This window comes from Saccopteryx leptura, chromosome 3, assembly GCF_036850995.1.
Source record: "Saccopteryx leptura isolate mSacLep1 chromosome 3, mSacLep1_pri_phased_curated, whole genome shotgun sequence".
Lineage (NCBI taxonomy): Eukaryota > Metazoa > Chordata > Mammalia > Chiroptera > Emballonuridae > Saccopteryx > Saccopteryx leptura.
In genome coordinates, this window is record NC_089505.1 from 279,823,568 (window position 1) to 279,847,530 (window position 23,963).

At 39.6% G+C, this 23,963-nt stretch overlaps 1 protein-coding gene across 5 annotated transcripts in view; it reads left to right on the forward strand.

The window, feature by feature from the left end:
- HEATR5B (HEAT repeat containing 5B) overlaps nucleotides 1-23,963 on the forward strand; it is an 87,285-nt gene that overhangs the window by 50,188 nt on the left and 13,134 nt on the right. For all 5 annotated transcript variants that reach the window (XM_066378512.1, XM_066378510.1, XM_066378511.1 and 2 more), the window contains exons 22-31: nucleotides 768-912; nucleotides 2,596-2,835; nucleotides 3,305-3,556; nucleotides 5,168-5,349; nucleotides 7,686-7,754; nucleotides 13,646-13,825; nucleotides 16,847-17,084; nucleotides 18,433-18,687; nucleotides 21,917-22,044; nucleotides 23,295-23,439. In XM_066378512.1, coding sequence (XP_066234609.1) covers nucleotides 768-912; nucleotides 2,596-2,835; nucleotides 3,305-3,556; nucleotides 5,168-5,349; nucleotides 7,686-7,754; nucleotides 13,646-13,825; nucleotides 16,847-17,084; nucleotides 18,433-18,687; nucleotides 21,917-22,044; nucleotides 23,295-23,439 — 1,834 coding nt within the window. The remainder of the gene's footprint in view (nucleotides 1-767; nucleotides 913-2,595; nucleotides 2,836-3,304; nucleotides 3,557-5,167; nucleotides 5,350-7,685; nucleotides 7,755-13,645; nucleotides 13,826-16,846; nucleotides 17,085-18,432; nucleotides 18,688-21,916; nucleotides 22,045-23,294; nucleotides 23,440-23,963) is intronic.

Sequence of the window (23,963 nt, forward strand, 5' to 3'; positions counted from 1 at the left end):
ATACCTTCCTTTACTTTCAATTTTTACTGTAGCCTGACCTGTGGTGATGCAGTAGATAAAGCCTCAGCCTGGAATGCTGAGGTCGCTGGTTTGAGACCCTGGGCTTGCCCTGTCAAGGATCATATGAGAAGCAACAGCTATGAGTTGATGCTTCCCGCTCCTCCCCCACCACTTCTCTCTCTCTTTTTTCAATCTAAAATCAATAAATAAAATCTTTAAAAAAAAAGAAATTTTTTTACTGAGTACTCTGCCCCCTAACTTTTCATTCACTTCATATAATCTATGTGTACTTATACAGATTTTATTAGGACCATATATGAGATAACATGCAAAAGATCCTTCTGCAGTTTTATTCAGTACATTGTATGATATTTGGTGCTCAGGCCTTGGAGTAGTTATTTTGGCTACTAAAGTATTCTTTATATATTTTACTGCTATTGTTATTTTTCTAAAAGGCCATTATTTGACGACAGTGTTTAAATGACCGAGGCTATTAAATGAAGAGTCTCTTCACAGATTAGGTGTTGATATATCTTCATGAGGCAAGTACAATTACAGCATTTTATTTTTTAATTGATTTTAGAGAGAGAGGAAGGGCAAGAGGGAGAGAGAGACGAGAACATCAATCTGTTCCTGTGTGTGCCCCGACTGGGGATTGAGCTGGCAATCTCTGGGCTTCAGGACGATGCTCTAACCAACTGAGCCGTCCAGCCAGGGCCAATTACAGCTTCAAAAAAAAAAAAGTCTAACATTGTTATGGTTTCCAGGTTCACTTGTGTAGTTCCCATCTGCTACTCCGACGAGCTGCTGTGGCATGCCTCCGGCAGCTTGCACAAAGAGAAGCCGCTGAAGTGTGCGAATATGCCATGAGCCTGGCAAAAAACGCTGGGGACAAAGAGAGCAGTGGTACTAGTAAGTCATTCATCAATCAGTTTTCTTTTCATTTAAATATGTTAACATATCAAATGAGTATTACTTATTAAATAACATATTTTGGGCCCTGGCTGGTTGGCTCAGTGGTAGAGTGCTGGCCCAGTGTGTGGATGTCCGGGTTTGATTCTTGGTCAGGGTACACAAGAGAAAGACTCATCTGCCTCTCTACCCCTCCCCCTCTAGCTTCTTTCTCTCTCTCCCTCTCCTGCAGCCATGGCTCAGTTGGAGCGAGTTGGCCTCGGGCACTGAGCATGGCTCCATGGCCTCTGCTTCAGGTGCTAAGAAGAGCTTAGTTGCTGAGCAATGGAGCAGTGCCCCAGATGGGCAGAGCATCACCCTCTATGCACTTGCCGGTGGATCCTGGTTGGGGCACATGCAGGAGGAGTCTGTTTTTCTGCCTCCCCTCCTCTCACTGAATTAAAAAAAGAAAAGAAAAAACATTTTTTGTGTTAAAATATGTTCAATTTTCTTATTTTTAAAAATAAAGTCATTATTACCTTAAAAATTTCAGAGTAGTTTTCTTGGTAATTTTACATATTTGCCTTTTAAAAAATTTTGTAACTTAAAAAAGATACCATTTATCTGAATACTTCTGTCCTCCCTTGAGAATGATTTAGTTATATAAAGGGTGACTCACTGGAGATATTGCTTTGTATCACTAATAGACTTCTGAAAAGAGAAATTATCTATTTTGAAAGCTTCCAGTCTTTGACAGTAGTTCACTTTTTGTGATATAACCTCTCTAAGAGGTAAGGCCAGAGTAACCAATACTCTATGAAATGTTGGTAGTATAAGGTAGATCTTTGCCTTCTTCAGGTCTTTCTGCTCTGGGGTAGGGTTTTTAATACTGCTTGAATTCATAGCTTGTCTTCCATTCTCTAGGGATAGGTGGTTCAGGAACTTTTTTGGAGCTCAGTTGACAGAGATTCTTCCCCTATTGTGAAAGAAAACTTTTGCTTATAAGACTTTCTAATGCACAGAATTTGCTTGCGGACTACGGAGCAAGATATCAAAATAACTTCAATTTTAGCATAGTATAATGAGAGAGTCTATTAACAAACATACTGTATTCATTCTTAGGGCTGCCAGTTTTATTACTTCTGCTATTTATGAGAATAAAAAGGGTTTTTGGATAAATTAAGAACGGTACCACTATTTCATAACTGTATTATTTATTGATTATATGTTTCTTGGAAAAGGTTCTCCAAAATTTTAAATAAACTTTAGGATACAGTTCATTTATAATTTGTGTTCTGGCTTTATAGATTTAACAAAAAATATGAACTATAAGACTGAATAAGTTTCAATTTGTTCTTCCAACAAATATAGCAATAACTTTTTTCAGCCCATTAAATTAAATCTATTTAAAAAGTGTCTCTTTACCACCTTTGTTTAGAATCAAATATTTTTATGGAGCATCCCTGGACATTTGTTTAAAATACATCATAATATCAATCTTAAAGATCAAGGTTTTACCTTTAATTGTCAGATTAAATTCTGCTCCTAAAGAATTATCTGGAGACCACAGATAAATTATATATATGGCTAACTGGTTTTGTTGCTGTTGTGAATTTGCACAAAAGCCTTATTTCTTAGCATAATCGTTACTTACAGTATACAACAAAATCTTATGCAAGTTCATCTGTCAAAATTGCTTTTCAGATGTCAGTCCTTTTGCACCTGGAGTCAGTTCTCAAAGTGATATCCACTGCCGGCACCAAGGTGTTAATATAACAGAAACAGGTCTTGAGGGACTTCTTTTTGGAATGCTAGACCGGGAGACAGACAGAAAATTATGTTCTGATATTCATGATACTTTGGGACATATGCTTTCATCACTGGCTGTAGAAAAACTGTCCCACTGGTTAATGCTTTGTAAGGATGTCCTGGCAGCTTCTAGTGGTATGTATTAAATATATACATATATAAAATGTGTTCTCAAAATAATGAAAATTATTTTGCTTCTGATATGTACCTATATATACATATAGATAGAGATAGAGATAGAATTTTGAGCTTACATTTAAAAATATTTATGATTTTTAATCTAAATATCTTTTAAAATGTTGAAGATTATATTACAAAGTAGTGAACTTTATTTTTTGGAAAATGACTAGGTGCAAACTAAATTTTCCTGTGTAAAAATCCCAGGTTACTTTGTCGATAGCACTGTATATTAAACTAGTATTTATGTTATGTTATCATTTTCTTGGTTTTTGATTGATTGTATAAAAAAGAAAGCTTGCCAATTCTACTACTTTCAAACGATTGAAAATTTAACCTTTTTAAAAATTAGCAATCTTCTGACAATCTTCTAAAGTATTTTTGCTAAATGAGAGATTGTTATAATATGCTTTTATTTTTGTTACAGATATGAGCACAGCAACTCCATTAGGTATTGGGAAAGATGAAGAATCTGAGAAGAAAGATGAGATGGATGATGACACCATGTTCACCACTCTAGGCGAAGACGATAAATCAAAGCCTTTTGTGGCACCTCGGTGGGCCACTCGGGTGTTTGCTGCCGATTGCCTGTGTCGGATCATCAATTTGTGTGAGAATGCGGACCAGGCTCACTTTGATCTGGCCATGGCACGTTCTGCTAAACTCCGAAACCCTACACGTAAATTTATAATCAGTTCTTCTTTTCCCAAAAGTGTTTTTATAGGTTTGCAATATTTTACTGCTATGTAACATACCTTTTCTACTTTCCTTCCCGCCTTCCTTACCTCGTACTAACAGTATTCAAGTCTATTCATTAAAAGTGCCTTTCAGTTTAATTACTACGTTTAAGAAGCTCAGAGCTTACAAATGGATTAAAAAATGAACAAGAAGTAAAACATGGTATACCGTGTATAAAATGTGAATCTGAATATAGGGTACCAGCAAACATTTACTGAATCCTGTTCTTTGCTACACATTGGGGATACAAAAAAGAAAAAAACGTAGTCCATATCCTCAAAGAACTTCTAGTATATTAATAGAAGACAGAGAGACAGATTTATCTCTCACATAATTATATGTTCCAATAGTGGTATGATAGAGTGCTTTGGAAACATAAAGAAGTAGTATTCATACCCTGAAGAGCCAGGGAATACCTCACAGAAGATAGGGGTTTAAAGCTAGATTTTAAAGGCAGAGGAAAGGTTTTCCAGGTAGAAAAGACTGGTTGTATTCGTTGTCTATTGCTGCTATATAACAAATGACCACAAACTCAGTGGCTTAAAACAATACGAATATATTGACATAATAGTTCTGTAGGTCAGAAAGTCCAACATGAAACTCACTGGGCTAAAGTCAAAGTGTTGGCTGAGCTGCATTCCTTTCTGGAGGCTCTAGGGCAGGGGTCGGGAACCTTTTTTGGCTGAGAGAGCCATGAATGCCACATATTTTAAAATGTAATTCCATGAGAGCCATACAACGACCCGTGTACGTTAGGCATTATCCAATAAAAATTTGGTGTTGTCCTGGAGGACAGCTGTGATTGGCTCCAGCCACCCGCAACCATGAACATGAGCGGGAAGAAATGAATGGATTGTAATACATGAGAATGTTTTATATTTCTAACGTTATTTTTTTATTATTATTAAAGATTTGTCTGCGAGCCAGATGCAGCCATCAAAAGAGCCACATCTGGCTTGCGAGCCATAGGTTCCCGACCCCTGATCTAGTGGAATTCTTTTTCTTTTCTTTCTCTGCTTTTATAGATCACCTGTATTCCTTGGCTTGTGGCCCCCTTTCCCTGTCTTTATTCCAGCAAGGTTGACTCTCTCTGTGATCCTTCTTCAGTCAGAATAGGGTTTGGCAAATTCCTGCCTGCAGTTCAATTTTAGCCCCCAGCCTGTTTTTGTAAATACGGTTTTGTAGAGGTACCACATACCTGTCTGTATAGGTACTGTGAATACCTTTATACAACAGCAGAGTTGGATAGTGGCTATAGAAATTACGAGGCTGGCCAAGCCAAAATATATATTTACTATCGAGTTCTTAAAGAAAGTGTTCATCAATCCCTGTTCTAAAAGAATTATAGACTTGTTTGGGGAAAGTTATGGTAATTAGTTTACCAATATTTTTGAGAGATTATGATGTGGAAGCTTTCTTCAAAGTGTATCTTTATTTTTAAACATGGTGAAATATGTGGATTATAAGTACTTTATAAATTTATTTTATATTTTTATGTTATTATACTTATTTTTGGAAAAATTTTCCTTTAGCCTCCTATTTTTATTTTTAGATGACCTTTTAGTACTTCATCTTTCTGACCTGATTCGCATGGCATTCATGGCTGCAACTGATCACAGTAACCAGCTGCGGATGGCTGGGCTGCAAGCACTGGAAGACATTATCAAGAAATTTGCGTCTGTGCCTGAGCCAGAATTTCCAGGTCATGTGATTCTGGAGCAGTATCAAGCTAATGTGAGATATTCTCTTTACTTAAAAACTTAAAATTGATCTCTGTGTGAGAATTAATGAAGATTCCCTGGAGGAATGTATTTGGAACTGCAACCTATTTATTCATGTAAAATGCATATCTTTACAGCCATTGTCTGTTGCATAGTCTGAATCCACCCACAGTTCCAAAACAATAGTATAAAACTTGTCACTATTTTTAAGTCATGATAGCATGCTAGTGATAAAACTAGAATAGAAATTCCAGCCTGGCTTTCTGGTCTTGTGTTTACACATTTAGCCATGCCACTTAAAAGATAAAAAGAACATTCAAAGAGTATTGTGGATTTGTTGCCATTATTTTTATATATGAAGATTGTACAAGCATTTTTAAAAAAAAGAAAGCAATTGTGCCTTGTGTGCTGAAGCATAAATTGACTTAATAACAGCAGATAAAATATTACTGAACGAATTAGATACTTTCAAAAGATTTTTTATTTTATTCTAAACAGACACTTCATTCTCCTGAGATTTATCTCTTGACTTATATTCTTCAAATGAGTCACAATAGATGTAAGCCTAGTAATGGTATATTTGGTAAAGGCAAACACGTTAGCAAGGAAAGAATAAACTTTTTTTTTTGCTTTGATTATACCAAAATCTTGGTTCCAAACATTTCATGCCTTATCTAAAAGCTCTGCTTAAATTTAAACAAAATAAAATGTGAATAATATATAATCCATTGTTTTTCTATCATAAATACAAGTGAGGAAGTTAGAGCTTTTTGTCCAACTGGCTAACAAAAACCTGTATGAATTATTTATTCCCAAATACCCAACCTATTAGAATGAAGGCTTTTTTTAGCCTTTTATTTAGAAATAATTTCAAACAGAGAAGTTGCAATAATAGTACAAAAAACTGTCTTATACCCTTTTTTATATCTGCCAGTTGTTAATTTTGCCTCATTTGCTTTAACATTGATAATATCAGTCTCTTCTCACTCTGTAGATACACACACACACACATACACACACATACACACTCTTATTTCTAAACCATTTAAAAGTAAATTATTTAAAATTATGTACAATTACCTGTAAACATTTCAGTCTGTATTTCCAAAGGACAAGAGCATTGTCTTAAATAATCACGGAACAGTCATTAATTTCAGGAAATTCAACATTGCTATACTATTTTTACATACTCTATCACAGTGGTCCCCAACCCCTGGGCTGTGGACTGGTACTGGTCTGTGGGCCATTTGGTACTGGTCCGCAGAGAAAGAATAAATAACTTACATTATTTCCGTTTTATTTATATTTAAGTCTGAATAATGTTTTATTTTTAAAATATGACCAGATTCCCTCTGTTATATCCGTCTAAGACTCACTCTTGATGCTAGTCTCGGTCACGTGATACATTTATCCGTCCCACCCTAAAGGCTGGTCTGTGAAAATATTTTTTGACATTAAACCGGTTTGTGGCCCAAAAAAGGTTGGGGACCACTGCTCTATCATATTCCAGTTTTATCAATTGACCCAATAATCTCTTTTATAGTATTATTTTCCTTCAGTACAGGACCCAATTACCAGCTTTGCAATTAGTTGATTATTGCAATAACAATACTGCAGTTAGTTGCCATGTGTCTTTAGTCACAGAGAGGTGCTCTTGATTCATTTCCAAACCACTGTTGATGTGTCTTAGCAGGTGACTCTAGTGAAAGGAAGGAGATCTCAAATTAGAAGTTGACTACGTCTGATTCCTTTCCCCACTTATTACATATTAAATCTAATATACTTAAGAATCTGTAATTGATTTTTGCTTATTAAATCTAAAGCTCAAATTCCTTTACTTATTACAATAACAATAGTACATAAAGTAATATTTGTTGAAGAATCTTTTTGAGGTGGAATGATTTCCAAGTTTTTTTAGTGGCTGTAAGTTTTTATTACTAAGTTGTCCAAAGTAATTGATCCAGTTACATAAGAGTCACCCATGCAGTAAATACTGTTAGAAATAAGTTTAGGGAAATGTAGGGGATAAAAGGATAGCAGTTTTTAGTTATCTCTGGGAACATGTGACTTTGCCAGAAAATCCTGTTACAATTAAACAAAAACAAAGAAAAAGAAATGAAATTCATTGTCTATTTGGTATAGTATTCATATAGATTTGATAATGGTGACCTGGAAAACAAAAGAAAAATGGTACAGTTGAGCGTATTGCACCTGGAAAGAAAGATAAGAGAGATATAATAAAAAAGGAGAGGAACGAGGTGCGTTTTGTGTGTTTTCCTCTCCAAAGACAAGAGGCTTTTTGTTTACTACTTATCATTGAAAATAAAATGCTTGTATTTATTTTTTTAGGTGGGAGCTGCTCTAAGACCAGCCTTTTCACAAGATACCCCATCAGACATAATAGCAAAAGCTTGCCAGGTAAGAACAATAGGGATTTCTGTTGTTACTGTCTATAAATTCATAGATAGCTTAGAATTTCATTCCAGGAAAGAAGATAGAACAATTAAATAACATTTATTTTATCTTGGAAATACAATGACAGTTCCCTTTTTTATTCTGTTTCAAATGATGAACTAGAAACTGTTAATAACATCCTCTTTTTTTTTGTTATAGCTGAGAGAATGACTTGGGGATACATAGCTCTTATATAACCCAGAACTGACAGAAATATGAGTCTTAAGAGGGACTAAAATAAAAGTCAAGTCTCAAAACATAGAATAATTAAAGAATGTATTGTAATGATAATTAATAACGAGATTTTTTTTTTTTTTTACTATAGGCTGTGAAAATTATACAAGTTTCTGGATATTATAATGATTATCAAAGGCCCTGGCCGGTTGGCTCAGTGATAGAGCATCGGCCTGGCGTGCAGGAGTCCCGGGTTCGATTCCCGGCCAGGGCACACAGGAGAAGTGCCCATCTGCTTCTCCACCCCTTCCCCTCTCCTTCCTCTCTGTCTCTCTTCCCCTCCTGCAGCGGAGGCTCCATTGGAGAAAAGTTGGCCCGGGCGCTGAGGATGGCTCTGTGGCCTCTGCCTCAGGCGCTAGAATGGCTCTGGTTGCAACAGAGCACCACCCCAGATGGGCAGAGCATTGCCCCCTGGTGGGCATGCTGGGTGGATCCTGGTCGGACGCATGCGGGAGTCTGACTGTCTCCCGGTTTCCAACTTCAGAAAAATACAAAAAAAAAAAAAAAAAAAAGATTATCCAAAGGAGAATTCCACAATATGGATGCTTCATTGCACAATTAATCCCAAGGAGTATTTTCACATTATTGTATCTGAAGACAGTCACAAAAGCATATGTTCCTACACCTTTAATAAGTTCCTCTTTTTTTATGCTCATCCTGAGAAAGGATTCATGTCTTAAGCTCTAATTTTTCAGAAAACAGATTTTTCATCTGCTTACCTTAATATAGAAGAGAATCAACTCTCTCCTTCCAGGTTTTCTGGAGTACAGAGCGGTGGTCTGCCATCACTGCTTAGGGTCCACACTCAAACTACATGTGGCCTCTGTGGAGAGAGAATGTTCTGCTGTTTGTAGCAAGGATCTGAAATTCTGACTTGTGTTTTCTCTGGGGCTGAATGGATTTGCCTCTCCCTGCCGTTGTTAAGACTTCCTTCTCTGAAGCTTAATGGCAGCCTTCAAATGAACTCCTCCCACTGTTAGGAACCAGAGAGAGAAGAGGGAAGTTGTTTAGGAAAGAGGTTTGTGGATTGTGGGACAAATTTTGGAGTTAGAGTAGGTCATTTGCTTTGTTATACCAACACACAAAACTCAGAAATCACAGTCATATATAAATAAATGTATCATCGTGATGTTTCAGAGCATATTATTTAAGTAAAGAAAACCTCCTACAAAGCTCCTGATCATTAGAAAAGCAAAATCTATTAGAATTTTATCTTGAGAATGAATTTTGTGAGAATTTCATGTTACTGAGTTTGTCTTAAACATCTTCTTATGTGGCCCTACCTATTTTTTTTTTTTTTTTTTTTTTTTTTTTTTTTTTTTGGTATTTTTCTGAAGCTAGAAATGGGGAGGCAGTCAGACAGACTCCCGCATGCGCCCAACCGGGATCCACCCAGCACGCCCACCAGGGGGCGATGCTCTGCCCATCTGGAGCATTGCTCTGCCACAACCAGAGCCACTCTAGCACCTGAGGCAGAGGCCACAGAGCCACCCTCAGCGCCCGCCCGGGCAAACTTTGCTCCAATGGAGCCTCGCTGCGGGAGGGGAAGAGAGAGACAGAGAGGAAGGAGAGGGGGAGGGGTGGAGAAGCAGATGAGCACCTCTCCCGTGTGCTCTGGCTGGGAATCGAACCTGGGACTCCTGCACGCCAGGCCGACGCTCTACCACTGAGCCAACCGGCCAGGGCTCCTACCTATTTTTTTGTTAAGCAATTTCTTCTTTTCTAGTGGCAGGCATATTTTTTACCTCCCATTCTTTTATTTCTGGGAGAAAACCTGGTTTTGAAACAGCTGGAGTGGTTTCCTTAAGGGAAAATAAGGACCTGGCTTTAGGCAGATCATGAAACATGGCTCCCAGCTTGTTTACTAGAGAAATATAACATTAAACCTGGAAATCAGGGTAATTCTTAAAAATTATTCGAAGACCTTCAGATATAACACAATTGGGGACAGCAATCAGTGGATTAATCAAACATTGCTTAGCCTGACCAAAGTGGTATTTCAGTGGATAGACCATCTCTCTGGGATGCTGAGGACTCAGTTCAAAGCCCCAAGGTTCCTGGCTGGAGCCCAAAGGTCACTGGCTTGAAGCCCAAGGTCATTGGTTTGAGCAAGGGGTCACTCACTATGCTAGATTCCCCTGTCAAGGCAAATATGAGAAAGCAATCAATGAATAAGTAAGGAACCGCAACCAAAAATTGAGGCTTCTCATCTCTCTCCCTTCCTGTCTGTCTGTCCTTGTCTGTCCGTCTTTCGTTCTCTTTCTCTCGCTAGAAAAAAAAAGGCAAGGTAGAAATCATAACCTAACACATAATTTAAGTATTGATTTCAGCTTAAAACTTATACATGTACATTCATTCCCTACTTTTTTCATGTAAGGTCATGATCTTTTCTCTGAATAGGATATTGCTAATTCACTGCTACTTTATCTTTCTACGTAAACCAAACCTATTGCAGTATCTGCAGTTTCTAATTTCATGTTCTTTAAAGTGGAAATTTACTTAGAGTTTTGCAAAGTAAACTTAGTGCCAAATCTCAGTCTTCACTATTTTCCCAAACTTGGTTATATTTTTACCAAATGTCAGAGAAATATTTATCAAATCTCTCCAAAATGTTTCATTTCCTTTGGAGTTACAACTCTATTTTCATATTTATATAGAATCTTTTTCACTTTATTTTTATTTTTTTGTGACAGAAACAGAGAGAGGGACAGACACAGACAGACAAGAAGGGAGAGAGACAAGAAGCATCAATTCCTTGTTGCAACACCTTAGTTGTTCATTAATTGCTTTTTCATATGTGCCTTGACCAGGCGGCTCCAGCAGAGCGAGTGACCCCTTGCTCAAGCCAATCACCCAGGGCTTAAGCCAGTGACCTTGGACTTCAAGCCAAGGACTTTTGGGCTCAAGCCCAAAAGTAACCATGGGGTCATGTCTGATCCCATGCTCCAGCCAGCTACCCAGCACTCAAGCTGGTGAGCCCGCGCTCAAGCCGGATGAGCCTGCGCTCAAGTTGGCAACCTCAGGATTTCAAACCAGGGTCCTCAGTGTCCTAGTCCGACACTATCTACTGTGCTACTGCCTGGTCAGGCGAATCTTTTTCACTTTAAATGTCATATTTTCAGCATTGTTTCAACTAGCATTTTATTTTCCCACCAGTATGTTTATAACTGATCATTTTAAAATACACTTATTTTTATTTGATTTAGTTTTGGATTCTTTGAGAATAATAGTTACTTAAATATTTATTTTCAACATTTTTTTAAATTCAGTGAGAGGAGGGGAGGCAGAGACAGACTTCTGCATGCACCCTGACTGGGATCCACCTGGCAAGCCCACTAGGGGGTGATGCTCTACCATCTGGAGCGTTGCTCTATTGCTCAGCAACTGAGCTCTTTTTAGCACCTGAGGTGGAGAATATGGGGCCATCCTCAGCACCCTGGGCCAACTCACTCCCATTGAGTCATGGCTACAGGAGGGGAAGAGAGAGAGAGAAGCAAGAGGGTAGAAGGGGTAGAGAAGCAGATGGTGCTCTCCTGTGTACCCTGACCAACAATCGAACCCGGGACATCCACATGTCAGGTCAACACTTTACCACTGAGCTAACTGGACAGGGCCTATTTTCAATTTTTAAAAAGTTTTAAGCCTGACCTGTGGTGGCGCAGTGGATAACGCATCGACCTGGAAATGCTGAGGTCGCCGGTTTGAAACCCTGGGCTTGCCTGGTCAAGGCACATATGGGAGTTGATGCTTCCAGCTCCTCCCCCCTTCTCTCTCTCTCTGTCTCTCTCTCCCTCTCTCTCTCCTCTCTAAAAATGAATAAAGAAAAAAAGGGAAAAAAAGGAAAAAAAAAAAAGACTATTTAAAAAAAAAAAAGTTTTAAATGTAAGAACACAATCCATTAAACATGATTCAGTATCCAAACGCTCTGAAAGCCAAAAGCTTTCTCATAATTTATTTGGTAGCAAAACCTGAGCTGACTCCACTCATTTGGCCCTGACATGAAGCTGAGTGAGACTAGAGTATTGATCTCTTTTACTGTGATTCATACCACCTTCACTTGAGAAATGTCCATGTGTTAATATGCCTTACATCTTGCTTGGTGCCTTTCTTAACTAGGTTCATGTTCCTTGTTACCTTTTACCAAAAAGTTGTGAATTGTGAAACATGTCTTGGTCCAGATAAGAAAGTGAGGACTTGTAATTGTTGAATAAAGCTGGCCCTAGCAGACCATGCTTTCCTTCTTGACTTTTTCCCGTTGGCCCAATTGTTGCTGCACTTGCTTGGTTTTTCTTTTGTGTCTCTGGCCTTTCAATTTTGTTCGTTGTTTATTCTGATTCCATTTGTCCTTTAAGTAATTATTTTCCCTGTGTTAGTCCTTAAGGCTTTTAAAAAAAATCCATCAATCCTTGAACAAATTCACCTAGTAACATTACCTTAGTTATCACCTTTGTATGGAGGATTCCTGGGTTTACATAGTTACCTTTAATCTCACTCCTGAAGTCCAGACCCATGTTGCCAGCTGCCTGCTGAGTATTGTTCCCTTAGTCTCTGACAGGTACTCTAAACACAGCATGTCAATATGTTTACAACCAAAATCACACCCACTCCTCATCTCCACTAGGCTTTTCTATTTTCTTATGTTATCTCTCTTATCACCTTCCTCCATTCATTCAAGTTAGCAGCTTTGGCAATCTAAATTTGGAATCTTTTATTCCTCACACTTTTTGCATGTCTGTGTACCCCAACCACTAAAAATACTTAATTGGTTTCCAAACCCTATGATTTATACTTTCAAGTCTCTCCTGATACACCTCCCTTTTTGTTCCATTTCCAGTTTTGGTCCCTGTCATCTCAGTTCTATAGTATTGTAATAGTCAGTTAACACACTGCTTACTGTCTGTACACATTCCTTCCTATGCGTACGTACTGGAGCAGTCTTGCTACTGAAGAACAATTCTGATAATATCCACCTGTTCAGAACCCTTGGAAACTCATGATTTCCTACAGAACAAGTCTGAATTCAGTCCTAATGGAATTCAAATGTACCATAATCTGATCCCAGTTAACTTTCTTACTTTTATCTCTTCCCTCATGTAACTCCCTTATATACACACATATCTTCCTGATATCTAACTATACCCATTTTTCCTGCTAGAATTAGTCCCTCCTCCCCAGTTTTTAAGTGTAGTATCATAGTCTGAAATGTTCTTACGGATTCATTCAGTTCATTTTCTTTCTTGAGGACAGAGACTAGATATTTTTTCCTTTAATTTTTAGTCTCTTCTATAGCACCCAGAATAACTCTTTGCTTGTAGTAAGCAAAAATGTTGTTGAATGTAAGAATTATTCATAACTGATCTGATTTAGGTGAAATACTTTTTTCTGATATAACTTTTGTCCAATTAGACAATGGAAACATGATATAAGTAAATATCATTTTGTTTCCCACATAAGTGTACTGTAAATCCCATACTTGCTGTTTTGTTATTAAAACATATTAAATCATAGCTTCGGGGTTTTTTGTTTGGTTTTATCTTCCCTCAAGGAAAAAAATTATATTTACTCCATTCTCTTATACATCGAATGTTTCTATATAAAAATTACATGTTTTCTTTGGCTAGGTATGTAGTGCATGGATTGGAAGTGGAGTAGTCAGTGATCTCAACGATCTTCGCCGAGTACACAATCTGCTTGTCTCCTCTCTGGACAAAGTCCAGGCTGGAAAAGGCTCCTCCAGCCAGCTGTACCGAGAAAGCGCCACCACCATGGAGAAGCTGGCTGTTCTCAAGGCGTGGGCAGAGGTAACCGTGTCCTGTTGTTTCTGAACTGTTTTCCCACGCATGAGAAATGCTTGTCTGTTCTTATAGGTAAAAAGTTTCTATTTGATTCTTCTTTTTTTTAAACTGACCTTTAGATTCAAATATATTTTCTCTTTCTCACCGAAATACATAAAATTTTATATTTCCAAAGAACTCTTATTAAATCTTTGACAGTGTATTTTTTAATGAATTTTTAAAAAACGTCTATATTGAGCCTGACCTGTGGTGGCGCAGTGGATAAAGCGTCGACCTGGAAATGCTGAGGTCGCCGGTTCGAAACCCTGGGCTTGCCTGGTCAAGGCACATATGGGAGTTGATGCTTCCAGCTCCTCCCCTCCCCCCCCCTCTCTCCTCTCTAAAATGAATAAATAAAAAATAAAAATAAAAAAAAATAAAAAAAAAGTCTATATTGAGGAAAGGCTCTCCTTACTTACTGTTGGGAAATTAGGCAGGGAAAACATATAAATATGAATAATAGAAAATAATTTAGGCCAAGAATCTTTTGTTTGATTAAATTTCAGGAGACTTGCCACTGCTCATTTATGCGGAATTTGCAGTGTGCAGGGATTTTTTCCTTTTTATTTGAGAGCGAGAGAGGTCAAGAGAGAAAGAGAGACAGGAAAGGAGAGAGACAGAGCATCAGCCCAGAGTTGCATCACTTTTTACTTATTTATGGATTACTTCTCATACCTGCCTTGATTGATGGGGGGGTGGGCTCAAGCCGAGCCAGCGACCCCTTGTTCAAGCCAGCAACCTTGGGCTTCCACCCAGTGACCTTTGGGTTCAAGCCAGCAACCTTGGGATCATGTTGATAATCCTGAGCTCAAGTCGGCAACCTGGTACTCAAGCCAGATAAACCTACACTCAAGCTGGTGACCTTGGGGTTTCAAATCTGAGACCTCAGTGTCCCAAGTCTATGGTGTATCCACTGTGCCACCGCCCTCAGGCAGGGATATTTGTGTTTGGTGTTTTTAATAGCTGGTTATCTTAGGACCATATGACTTTGCCAGAGATGATGATATTGAGTGGATATAAACATTTTTTTGGCTTGTTTTTCTTGTTAGATTTTACACGAGAAAAATAGAAGCATAAGTAAAAAGAAGAAAATAAAAACCACACACAATTCTGCACCTGAGTGAGATACATTCATTTATTACAGAAGCCGTCTAGTGTTAGGTAGCAGGCACTGGGCCTAGGCACTGGTGTGGAAAGTGAGAAAAATAGATCATTAAAAACAAATTTAGCCTGACCAGGCGGTTGCACAATGGATAGAGCGTCGAACTGGGATGCAGAAGGACCCAGGTTCGAGACCCCAAGGTCGCCAGCTTGAGCGCGGGCTCATCTGGTTTGAGCAAGGCTCACCAGCTTGGACCCAAGGTCGCTGGCTTGAGCAAGGGGTTACTCGGTCTGCTGAAGGCCCGCGGTCAAGGCACGTGTGAGAAAGCAATCAATGAACATCTAAGGTGTCGCAACGAAAAACTGATCATTGATGCTTCTTATCTCTCTCTGTTCCTGTCTGTCTGTCCCTATCTATCCCTCTCTCTGACTCTGTAAAAATTAAATAAATAAATAAATAAATAAATCTTAAAAAAAAAAAATTTAGCCTGACCAGGAGGTGGCACAGTGGGTAGAGTGTCAGACTGGAACATGGAGGATCCAGGTTTGAAACCCTGAGGTCGCTGGCTTAAGCACAAGCTCATCAGCTTGAGCAGGGGGTTGCTGGCTTGAGCCCACGGTCACTGTCTTGAGCAAGGGGTCACTGGCTCAGCTGGAGCACCCCCCCACCCCCACTCCGTCAAGGCACATATGAGAAAGCAATCAATGAACAACTAAGGTACTGCAACAAGTTGATGCTTCTTATCTCTCTCCCTTCCTGTCTCTCGCGCTCTTTCTTGCTAAAAAAAATAGAAAAACATTTCTCTTTCAGCATTTTTCTCACTCCATTATCATTGTATTTGTCTGTGAGTACAATAGCAAATGCAAGGCAAGAATAACTCCCTAGTAAGGATTTGATGAGTGAATGGTTAAATATACTATAGTGCTTATGAGAGGATTTTGGTAATTGTTTCCTGCAATCATTGTCTAGAACTTGGATGGACTGTGCCATAGCTGTCCGCTCACTGTGGGAATAGAGATAGGAGCCTGCCATCAAGAAGCTTACAGTCCACACACACAGACACAGGCTTCCTCTCCGGGCACAATGGAAGTAACACTGCATAGGGAACACACTTTTCTTAAGATGTTGACCTAGTACAGTTTTCTTTCTGACTCTCGTTCTCCCCCCTTTTTTTTGCTTTTTTCATTGATGTGTAGTCCAGCTTTGTTTGTGCCAGTTGCCAAGGCCTAAATTTAAGTACAAAACAAAGAAAGCAAACACACAAAAAATAACTTCAACAAAGAGGAATCTTTAAAAGTATGCTTTAGGAAGTTGCTAGTATACATCTTTTTGGTTTTAAAAAGTAGAGAGAAAGGATACAGATAATATATGTGACTGGTAAATTATACTCTTGGCTAAGGTATCTGTTGTGAAGGCTAGCTTGCTAAATATCACTTAAGAGCTGTGTAACAAGGGGTTTGGAAGGATATTTATGGAAATCCTTTCTCTGACCTCTTTTCCCCTCAATCCTTTTCTTTGAATGCTGGCTTGCCTAATAAGTCTATGAAAGTGGAAGCAGTAAACAGGAAATTATACCCTATGGTAAAAGAAAAAACACATATAAAAGAGGGCTTTGTAAAATCAAACAAGAGAGTCCAGAAAAAATTCAGAGGCTCCTACTCAAGGAATATGCTGTTAGTGGAATTAGTCAGAAGTCAGATCAATGAAAAACATCGCCTCTAAAGCAGATAGAATTACTCTTTTGTGGTTATCAGGAAATCATGAGGTTGTATACTCTGTAGTATTTATATTCAGTTACTTTTCAGTAATTTCGCTGCATAATCATAACAACTTAGAATATGTTATTAAAAAATTACGCCTGTTTCTCGTCCTAAATAACTTACTAGGTATATGTGGTTGCTATGAATTTTAAGAAGGAAGCAGAGTCAAAACCAAAAAGAGCAATTAAAAATACTGATGATGATGATGATGATTACGGTACCATAGATGAGCTACCACCAGATAGTTTAATAACACTTGTACAACCTGAACTGCCAACACTCAGCCGCCTGTGGTTAGCAGCACTGAAAGACTATGCACTTTTGACTTTACCAGCTGAATTTGCAAGTCAGCTCCCCCCAGATGGTAAGTACTGCCCTCAGAGTTTTGCTTCTATGGAATTCTAAGTAGTAATTAAACAAAATGAAATTGGTGGAGGCTAAAACCAACAGTATGAGAATATCTTAAATTTTTGTGGAATTCAGTTTGGCATCCTCTCACTTATAGTGTGTTTTCCATATTGAATTTGTGAATTCAAGTACTGCATTAAATTTATTTGTTAGCTGAAGCAAAAATGTTCTCACTGTTCTAATATGAACTATGAGTGAGGTACTCTAATTAACTATGCATAACAAAGAAGTCATTATGCATGATGAAGTGTGTTGCTGTGCTCGTCAGTATGCATGCAAGGACAGGTGAGGAAGTCCTCAGTTTGGTCTTGAAAACAGGAATGGCAGAAGAAAAGTTAAAAAGGAAGAAGCAACAGAGTTAGTTCCCTGGCTGTAACAGAAGGGAGAAGGTGCTAAGGGTTTGTGAATCCGGCAGGATGGAGATGGAGCCTGTGGGCACAGGGTCGGGAGGGGCAGCCGCTGCTCAGTGGCGCAGCACCCGCCAGGCTGGGCCGGGCGCCCTAGTGTCAGTAAGCAAGAGACAGGTGCTTCAGGCCAGCGGCTGCAGGAAGAATGTGCATTTTGGTAGCTTTGTAATGAGGATAATCTCTTTGGCCATATTGCTCTTTTGTATGTACAATGGGCCGAATGTTCATTTCTCCTCAGATTTCCTAATCTCCATTGTATTGGTATTAGGTGGTGAGGCCTTTGGGAGCTGCTTAGGTCATGAGAGTGGAGCCCTCATCAGGAGGATTAGTGCCTGTATAAAGAGACCCCACAATAAAAGAGACCCGCCCCCTCAAATTGTTCCCTCGCCTCTCCTACTGTTGAGAACACAGCCAAAAGGTGAATCAGGAAGAGGGCCCTCAGTGGACCATGCTGGCACCCTGGTCTCAGACTTCCAGCCCCCAGGACTCTGAGAAATAAACTGTCGTTTATACACCACCCAATGTGGGGTATTTTGTTGCAGCCGGAATGGACTAAGATAGTATATGATGGGTACTTTTAAGTTAGTTGTACATAAATGAGTGAACACTTAGAATAAAAGTACTGGTTGGCCTGACCTGTGGTGGCGCAGTGGATAAAGGGTCGACCTGGAAATGCTGAGGTCGCTGGTTCGAAACCCTGGGCTTGCTTGCCTGGTCAAGGCACATATGGGAGTTGATGCTTCCAACTCCTCACCCCCTTCTCTCTCTCTCTCTCTCTCTCTCTCTCTCTCTCCTCTCTAAAATGAATAAATAAAAAAAATAAAAAATAATGAAAATTATTAAAAAAATAAAAAATAAATAAAAGTACTGGTATTGGTTGATTTGACTGTTTTACAGGTGGAGCATTTTATACTCCTGAGACGATTGATACGGCTCGACTTCACTACCGGAACTCCTGGGCCCCCATTCTCCATGCAGTGGCACTTTGGTTGAACAGCACAGGATTTACATGTTCAGAGTCAGCAGAAGCAGCAGCCGTATCCGGTTTACAAAAACGTTCTGCATCCATCAATTTAAACCAAGCATCAGGAACGGTGCCTACTGCTAAGTCTTTGCCAGAAGTTAACAAAGACAGAATGCATCTGATTTTAGGTAGGTGAGCCACACTAATGCATTTCAAGATATATCACTTCTGGAAATTCCTATCTGTAGGGGAAAAAAACTTCCTTCTCTGCTCTATGTTCTGTGGCTGGCCCAAGAATTAAAGGCACAGAGGACAGATTAACAAGGAGAAAAGCGTACAAAGTAATTTATTATTTTTATATGTACACAGGAGTCTTTTTTTTTTTTTTGAGAGGAGAGGGAGAGACAGAGAGAGAGAAGGGGGGAGGAGCTGGAAGCATCAACTCCATATGTGCCTTGACCAGGCAAGCCCAGGGTTTTGAACAGGCGACCTCAGCATTTCCAGGTCGACGCTTTATCTATTGCGCCACCACAGGTCAGGCCGTGGTGGTGCAGACTCCACACAGGAGTCTTTAGAAAGAAAATGAAGACCTGAAGTAGCTGTTAGGCCCAAATTCTCTTCTACCATTTTACACATAGAATTATAAATGTGGTGCTCTTATAAGACAAAGGGGTTTAGATCAGGGGCTGTAAATTGTGGAATAGTGACTAGAAAATACATTGAAAAACTAATGGACTAAAAGGGTTATTTTAGTAGGTTTGATTATATAAATCTATTTTGACATGGATGGACCTCCAGTCTCTGGTGATAAGAATGTTCTTTTCCTGATATAGGGAAGGCATCTTCATCATGAGAAATTTTCCCACTCCTATCCCCCTTCTCTCTCTCTCTCCTCACTAACATGAATAAATAATATCTTTAAAACAAGCCTGCCCTGTGGTGGCGCAGTGGATAAAACAAAAGATATATTTTTAACATTTTTTCTTTCTTAGTTTTAATGTTTTATTTTATTGATTTTTTTAGAGAAAGAAAGGACGAGAGCAGGAGAGAGAGACAGTAACGTCTGTTCCTGTCTGTGCCCTGACCGGGGATCAAACAGGCAACCTCTGTACTCCGGGTCCAAATGCTCTAACCAACTGAGCTATCCGGCCAGGGCTAACAACATTTATTTTTGATTCATTTTAGCCTGGCATTTGGTGGCGCAGTGGATAGAGCATAGACCTGGAATGCTGAGGTCGCCAGTTTGAAACTCCGGACTTACTCCGTCATGGCACATACAAAAAGCAAGAAGCAAGCAATGAACAACAAAGTGAAGCAACTATGAGTTGATATTTCTCCTTTCCTCCCCTCCTCTCTGTAAAATCAATAAATAAATCTTTTTAAAAAAATTTATTTTAGAGAATAGAGAGAGAGAGAGAAGGGGGAAAGGAGCCGGAAGCATCAACTCCCATATGTGCCTTGACCTGGCAAGCCCAGGGTTTCGAACTGGTGACCTCAGCATTCCAGGTCAGTGTTTATCCACTGCACCACCACAGGTCACAACATATTTTTCAACTTGACACTTAACAAATTGTTGCATGCAGAAATAATAAAATGAAAGTTAAAGTAATTTGGAATAAGTCTTAATTTATAATTGCTTAGTAATGTTATACATTCTAATGAAGCTCTTAGCCATCTTATATTTTCTGGGAGGGAAAAGGAGCACAATCAGTAATGTGAGATTGTGGTATTTATTGTCAGTAGATCTCATAAATGAAAATATGATAGACTACCAAAACAGTGACATTATCTTTATGCAAATTAAGAGCAATTTGTTGGCCCTGGCCAGTTGGCTCAGCGGTAGAGCATCGGCCTGGCGTGCAGGAGTCCCGGGTTCGATTCCTGGCCAGGGCACACAGGAGAAGCGCCCATCTGCTCCTCCACCCCTCCCCCTCTCCTTCCTCTCTGTCTCTCTCTTCCCCTCCCGCAGCCGAGGCTCCATTTGGAGCAAAGATGGCCCAGGCGCTGAGGATGGCTCTGTGGCCTCTGCCTCAGGCGCTAGAATGGCTCTGAATGCAACAGAGCGACGCCCCAGAGGGGCAGAGCATCCCCCCCTGGTGGGCATGCCGGGTGGATCCCGGGCGGGCGCATGCGGGAGTCTGACTGCCTCCCCATTTCCAGCTTCGGAAAAATTAAAAAATTAAAAAAAAAAAAAAAAAAAAAAAGAGCAATTTGTTTTTTGTTTTTGTTGTTTTCATTTTTCTGAAGTGAGAAGCAGGGAGGCAGAGAGACAGACTCCTGCATGCTCCGGATGGCGATCCATCCGGCACACCCACTGGGGGGGCGATGCTCAGACTGTCTGGGGCATTGCTCTGTTGCAACCGGAACCATTCCAATGCCTGAGGCGGAGGCCATAGAGCCATCCTCAGTGCCCTGGCCAACTTTGCTCCAGTGGAGCTTTGGCTGCAGGAGGGGAAGAGAGAGTTAAAGGGAGAAGAGAGGGGGAGGGGTGGAGAAGCAGATAGGCACGCCTCCTGTGTGCCCTGGCCAGGAATCAAACCCAAAACATCCACACACCAGGCCGGCGCTCTACCACTGAGCCAACAGGCCAGGGCCAAGAGCATTGTTATCCATGATATCCATTGTGCCTCTGTAGCTTGCTGACTGTGTAGGTATGAATAATTTTTTGGCTACTATTGAATTTAAAGTAATTTTATAGTTTTCATAAATTTATTATTAATGTATTATTTTTGTCCTAAAAATCAAAAATGAAATATTTTCTTAATCAGCCTGATGACCTTAGAACTCTCACCCCTCACCTTTTCAATTTGATTAGTAACCTAATTGAAAAGCTACAGTCTATGTGAAGTTTGGCTACTTATTTTGCAAACCATTTTGAACTCTACTTTAAGGCATTAATAATCTTTTTTTTTTTTTTTTTGTATTTTTCTGAAGCTGGAAACAGGGAGAGACAGTCAGACAGACTCCCGCATGTGCCCGACCGGGATCCACCCGGCACGCCCACCATGGGGCGATGCTCTGCCCACCAGGGGGCGATGCTCTGCCCATCCTGGGTGTCGCCATGTTGCGACCAGAGCCACTCTAGCACCTGAGGCAGAGGCCACAGAGCCATCCCCAGCGCCCGGGCCAACTTTGCTCCAATGAAGCCTCGCTGCAGGAGGAGAAGAGAGAGACAGAGAGGAAGGAGGGGGGGAGGGGTGGAGAAGCAGATGGGCACTTCTCCTGTGTGCCCTGGCCGGGAATCGAACCCGGGACTTCTGCACGCCAGGCCAACGCTCTACCACTGAGCCAACCGGCCAGGGCCAAGGCATTAATAATCTTAATTTGTAAGGAAGAAATTGAAATAGAAAAAATATTAGTATCAAAGCAACCATGTTTTATATTAATAAACTCATTTTTTTTTTTGGTACGTCGCAGGTGTGAGTATACAGTTCCTTTGTTCCCCCAGGCCTGAGGAGCCTATTGAACATGTTACAGCATGTCTACAGGCCTTACATACCTTGCTAGATTCTCCTTATGCCCGCATCCATATTGCAGAAGATCAGGTACAGTCTATTTCTATAGTGGATCATTAATTGTGTGCTTTGTTTTTATCATATTTATCTTAAAAGAATTTTCTCACATATGAAATATTATAGTAATTACTCAGGATTTTGGCTTTATCTGAGACCCTGTACTGAATGTGGTATGACCAGGCACTACTAGACTAGAGATAGTCACTATACCTTCTTTGATTTGTTCATCAGCAAACAATTAAAAGTGAAAATTTAAAGGATAACTAACCTCAGCCCCAGTTTATGATTCTACTAATAAAGGGCTAAAGTAATTTATAAGGCTGTTAAATAAATTATGTTTTTTAAAAATGTTTGAAGAAGTTTTATGTCTCACCTAATGCAGTTTTTTTTTTCTTGTGGGAGAGAGAGAGAGAGAGGGACAGATAGGGACAGACAGACAGGAAGGGAGAGAGATGAGAAACATCAATTCTTTGTTGCCGTGCCTTAGTTGTTCATTGATTGATTTCTCATATGTGCTTTGACCAGGGGGCTACAGCAGACCTTGGGCTCAAGCTGATGAGCCTTGCTCAAACCAGATGAGCTCATACTCAAGCTGGCGATCTCAGGGTCTTGAACCTGGGTCCTCCACATTCCCAGTCCGACGCTCTATCCACTGCGCCACTGCCTGGTCAGGCTGATAATTTTTTAATATAAAAATTATTTCAATATATAAATAACAAAGTAATTTGTTGACTGGAAGTATGTTGGGATAAAATGGGAAAATTTCTCAAGATTGTAATAATGTTTTTATTTGTTTACATAGTCCTATATACTAATTTTAGCTACCAAATTCATTTATTTTTACATGTATACTTTCTTAGATTTCTTTTTTTGATAGAGACAGAGAGGGAGTCAGAGAGAGGGATCAATAGGGACAGACAGGAAGGGAGAGAGATGAGAGGCATCAATTCTTGTTCTGGCTCTTTAGTCTCCTTAGTTGTTCATTGGTTGCTTTCTCATATGTGCCTTGACCTGCAGCAGGGTGAGTAACCACTTGCTCAAGCCAGCGACCTTGGGCTTTGAGCCAGCAACCTTTAGGCTCAAGCTAGTGACCATGGGGTCATGTCTATGATCCCTCGCTCAAGCCGGTGACCTCGGGGTTTCAAACCTGGGTCTTCCACATCCCAGTGTGATGCTCTATCCACTGCGCCACTGCCTGGTCAGGCTCTTAGATTTTAATAATATAAATTTATCCTTTGAAAGTAAAATTAATTAAATTTATCTATATTAATTTATAACAGCTGATTGGTGTTGAGTTGCTGAATGTTTTGCACCGCCTTTTACTGACCTGGAATCCACCATCTGTCCAGCTGCTGGTTACTGGAGTTGTACAACAGATAGTGAGAGCTGCTCAGGATTATTTGCAAGAAAAAAGAAACACTCTAAGTAAGCACTAGAAATTACACTAACTTTGATGTAGATCTTATTTGTACTCTAACTTTTAAACTATTAATGCCAGGAAATATTTATTGATTGATTTTAGATAGGAAGGGGGAGAGAGAGAGTGACAGGAACATCAATCTGTTCCTGTATATGCCCTGACCTGGGACTGAACCAGCAACCTCTGCTTTGGGGCAGAGCTCTAACCAACTGAGCTATCCAGTCCAGGCTATGCCAAAAACTTTTTTAAATAAAATAAGTTAATCAAACATTGAGAAGATCTACAATTGACTTTGCTTTCATTAGCGAGAACCAAATGCAATTGCTGATAGTCAACTATTTTTCACCATCAAAGTGTCAACTTCGTAGGGTTGAACTTAATATATGTGTTATTGCTATTATGAAGTACTTTTCTAATAAAAATTTCTAATAAAATTATGCCAAGTAAAAATGGATTGTCCTTTACTTTTAAGGAGAGGTCAATAAACAATTCTAATAAGGCAGAGAATTATTCTGAGAAAGACATATCA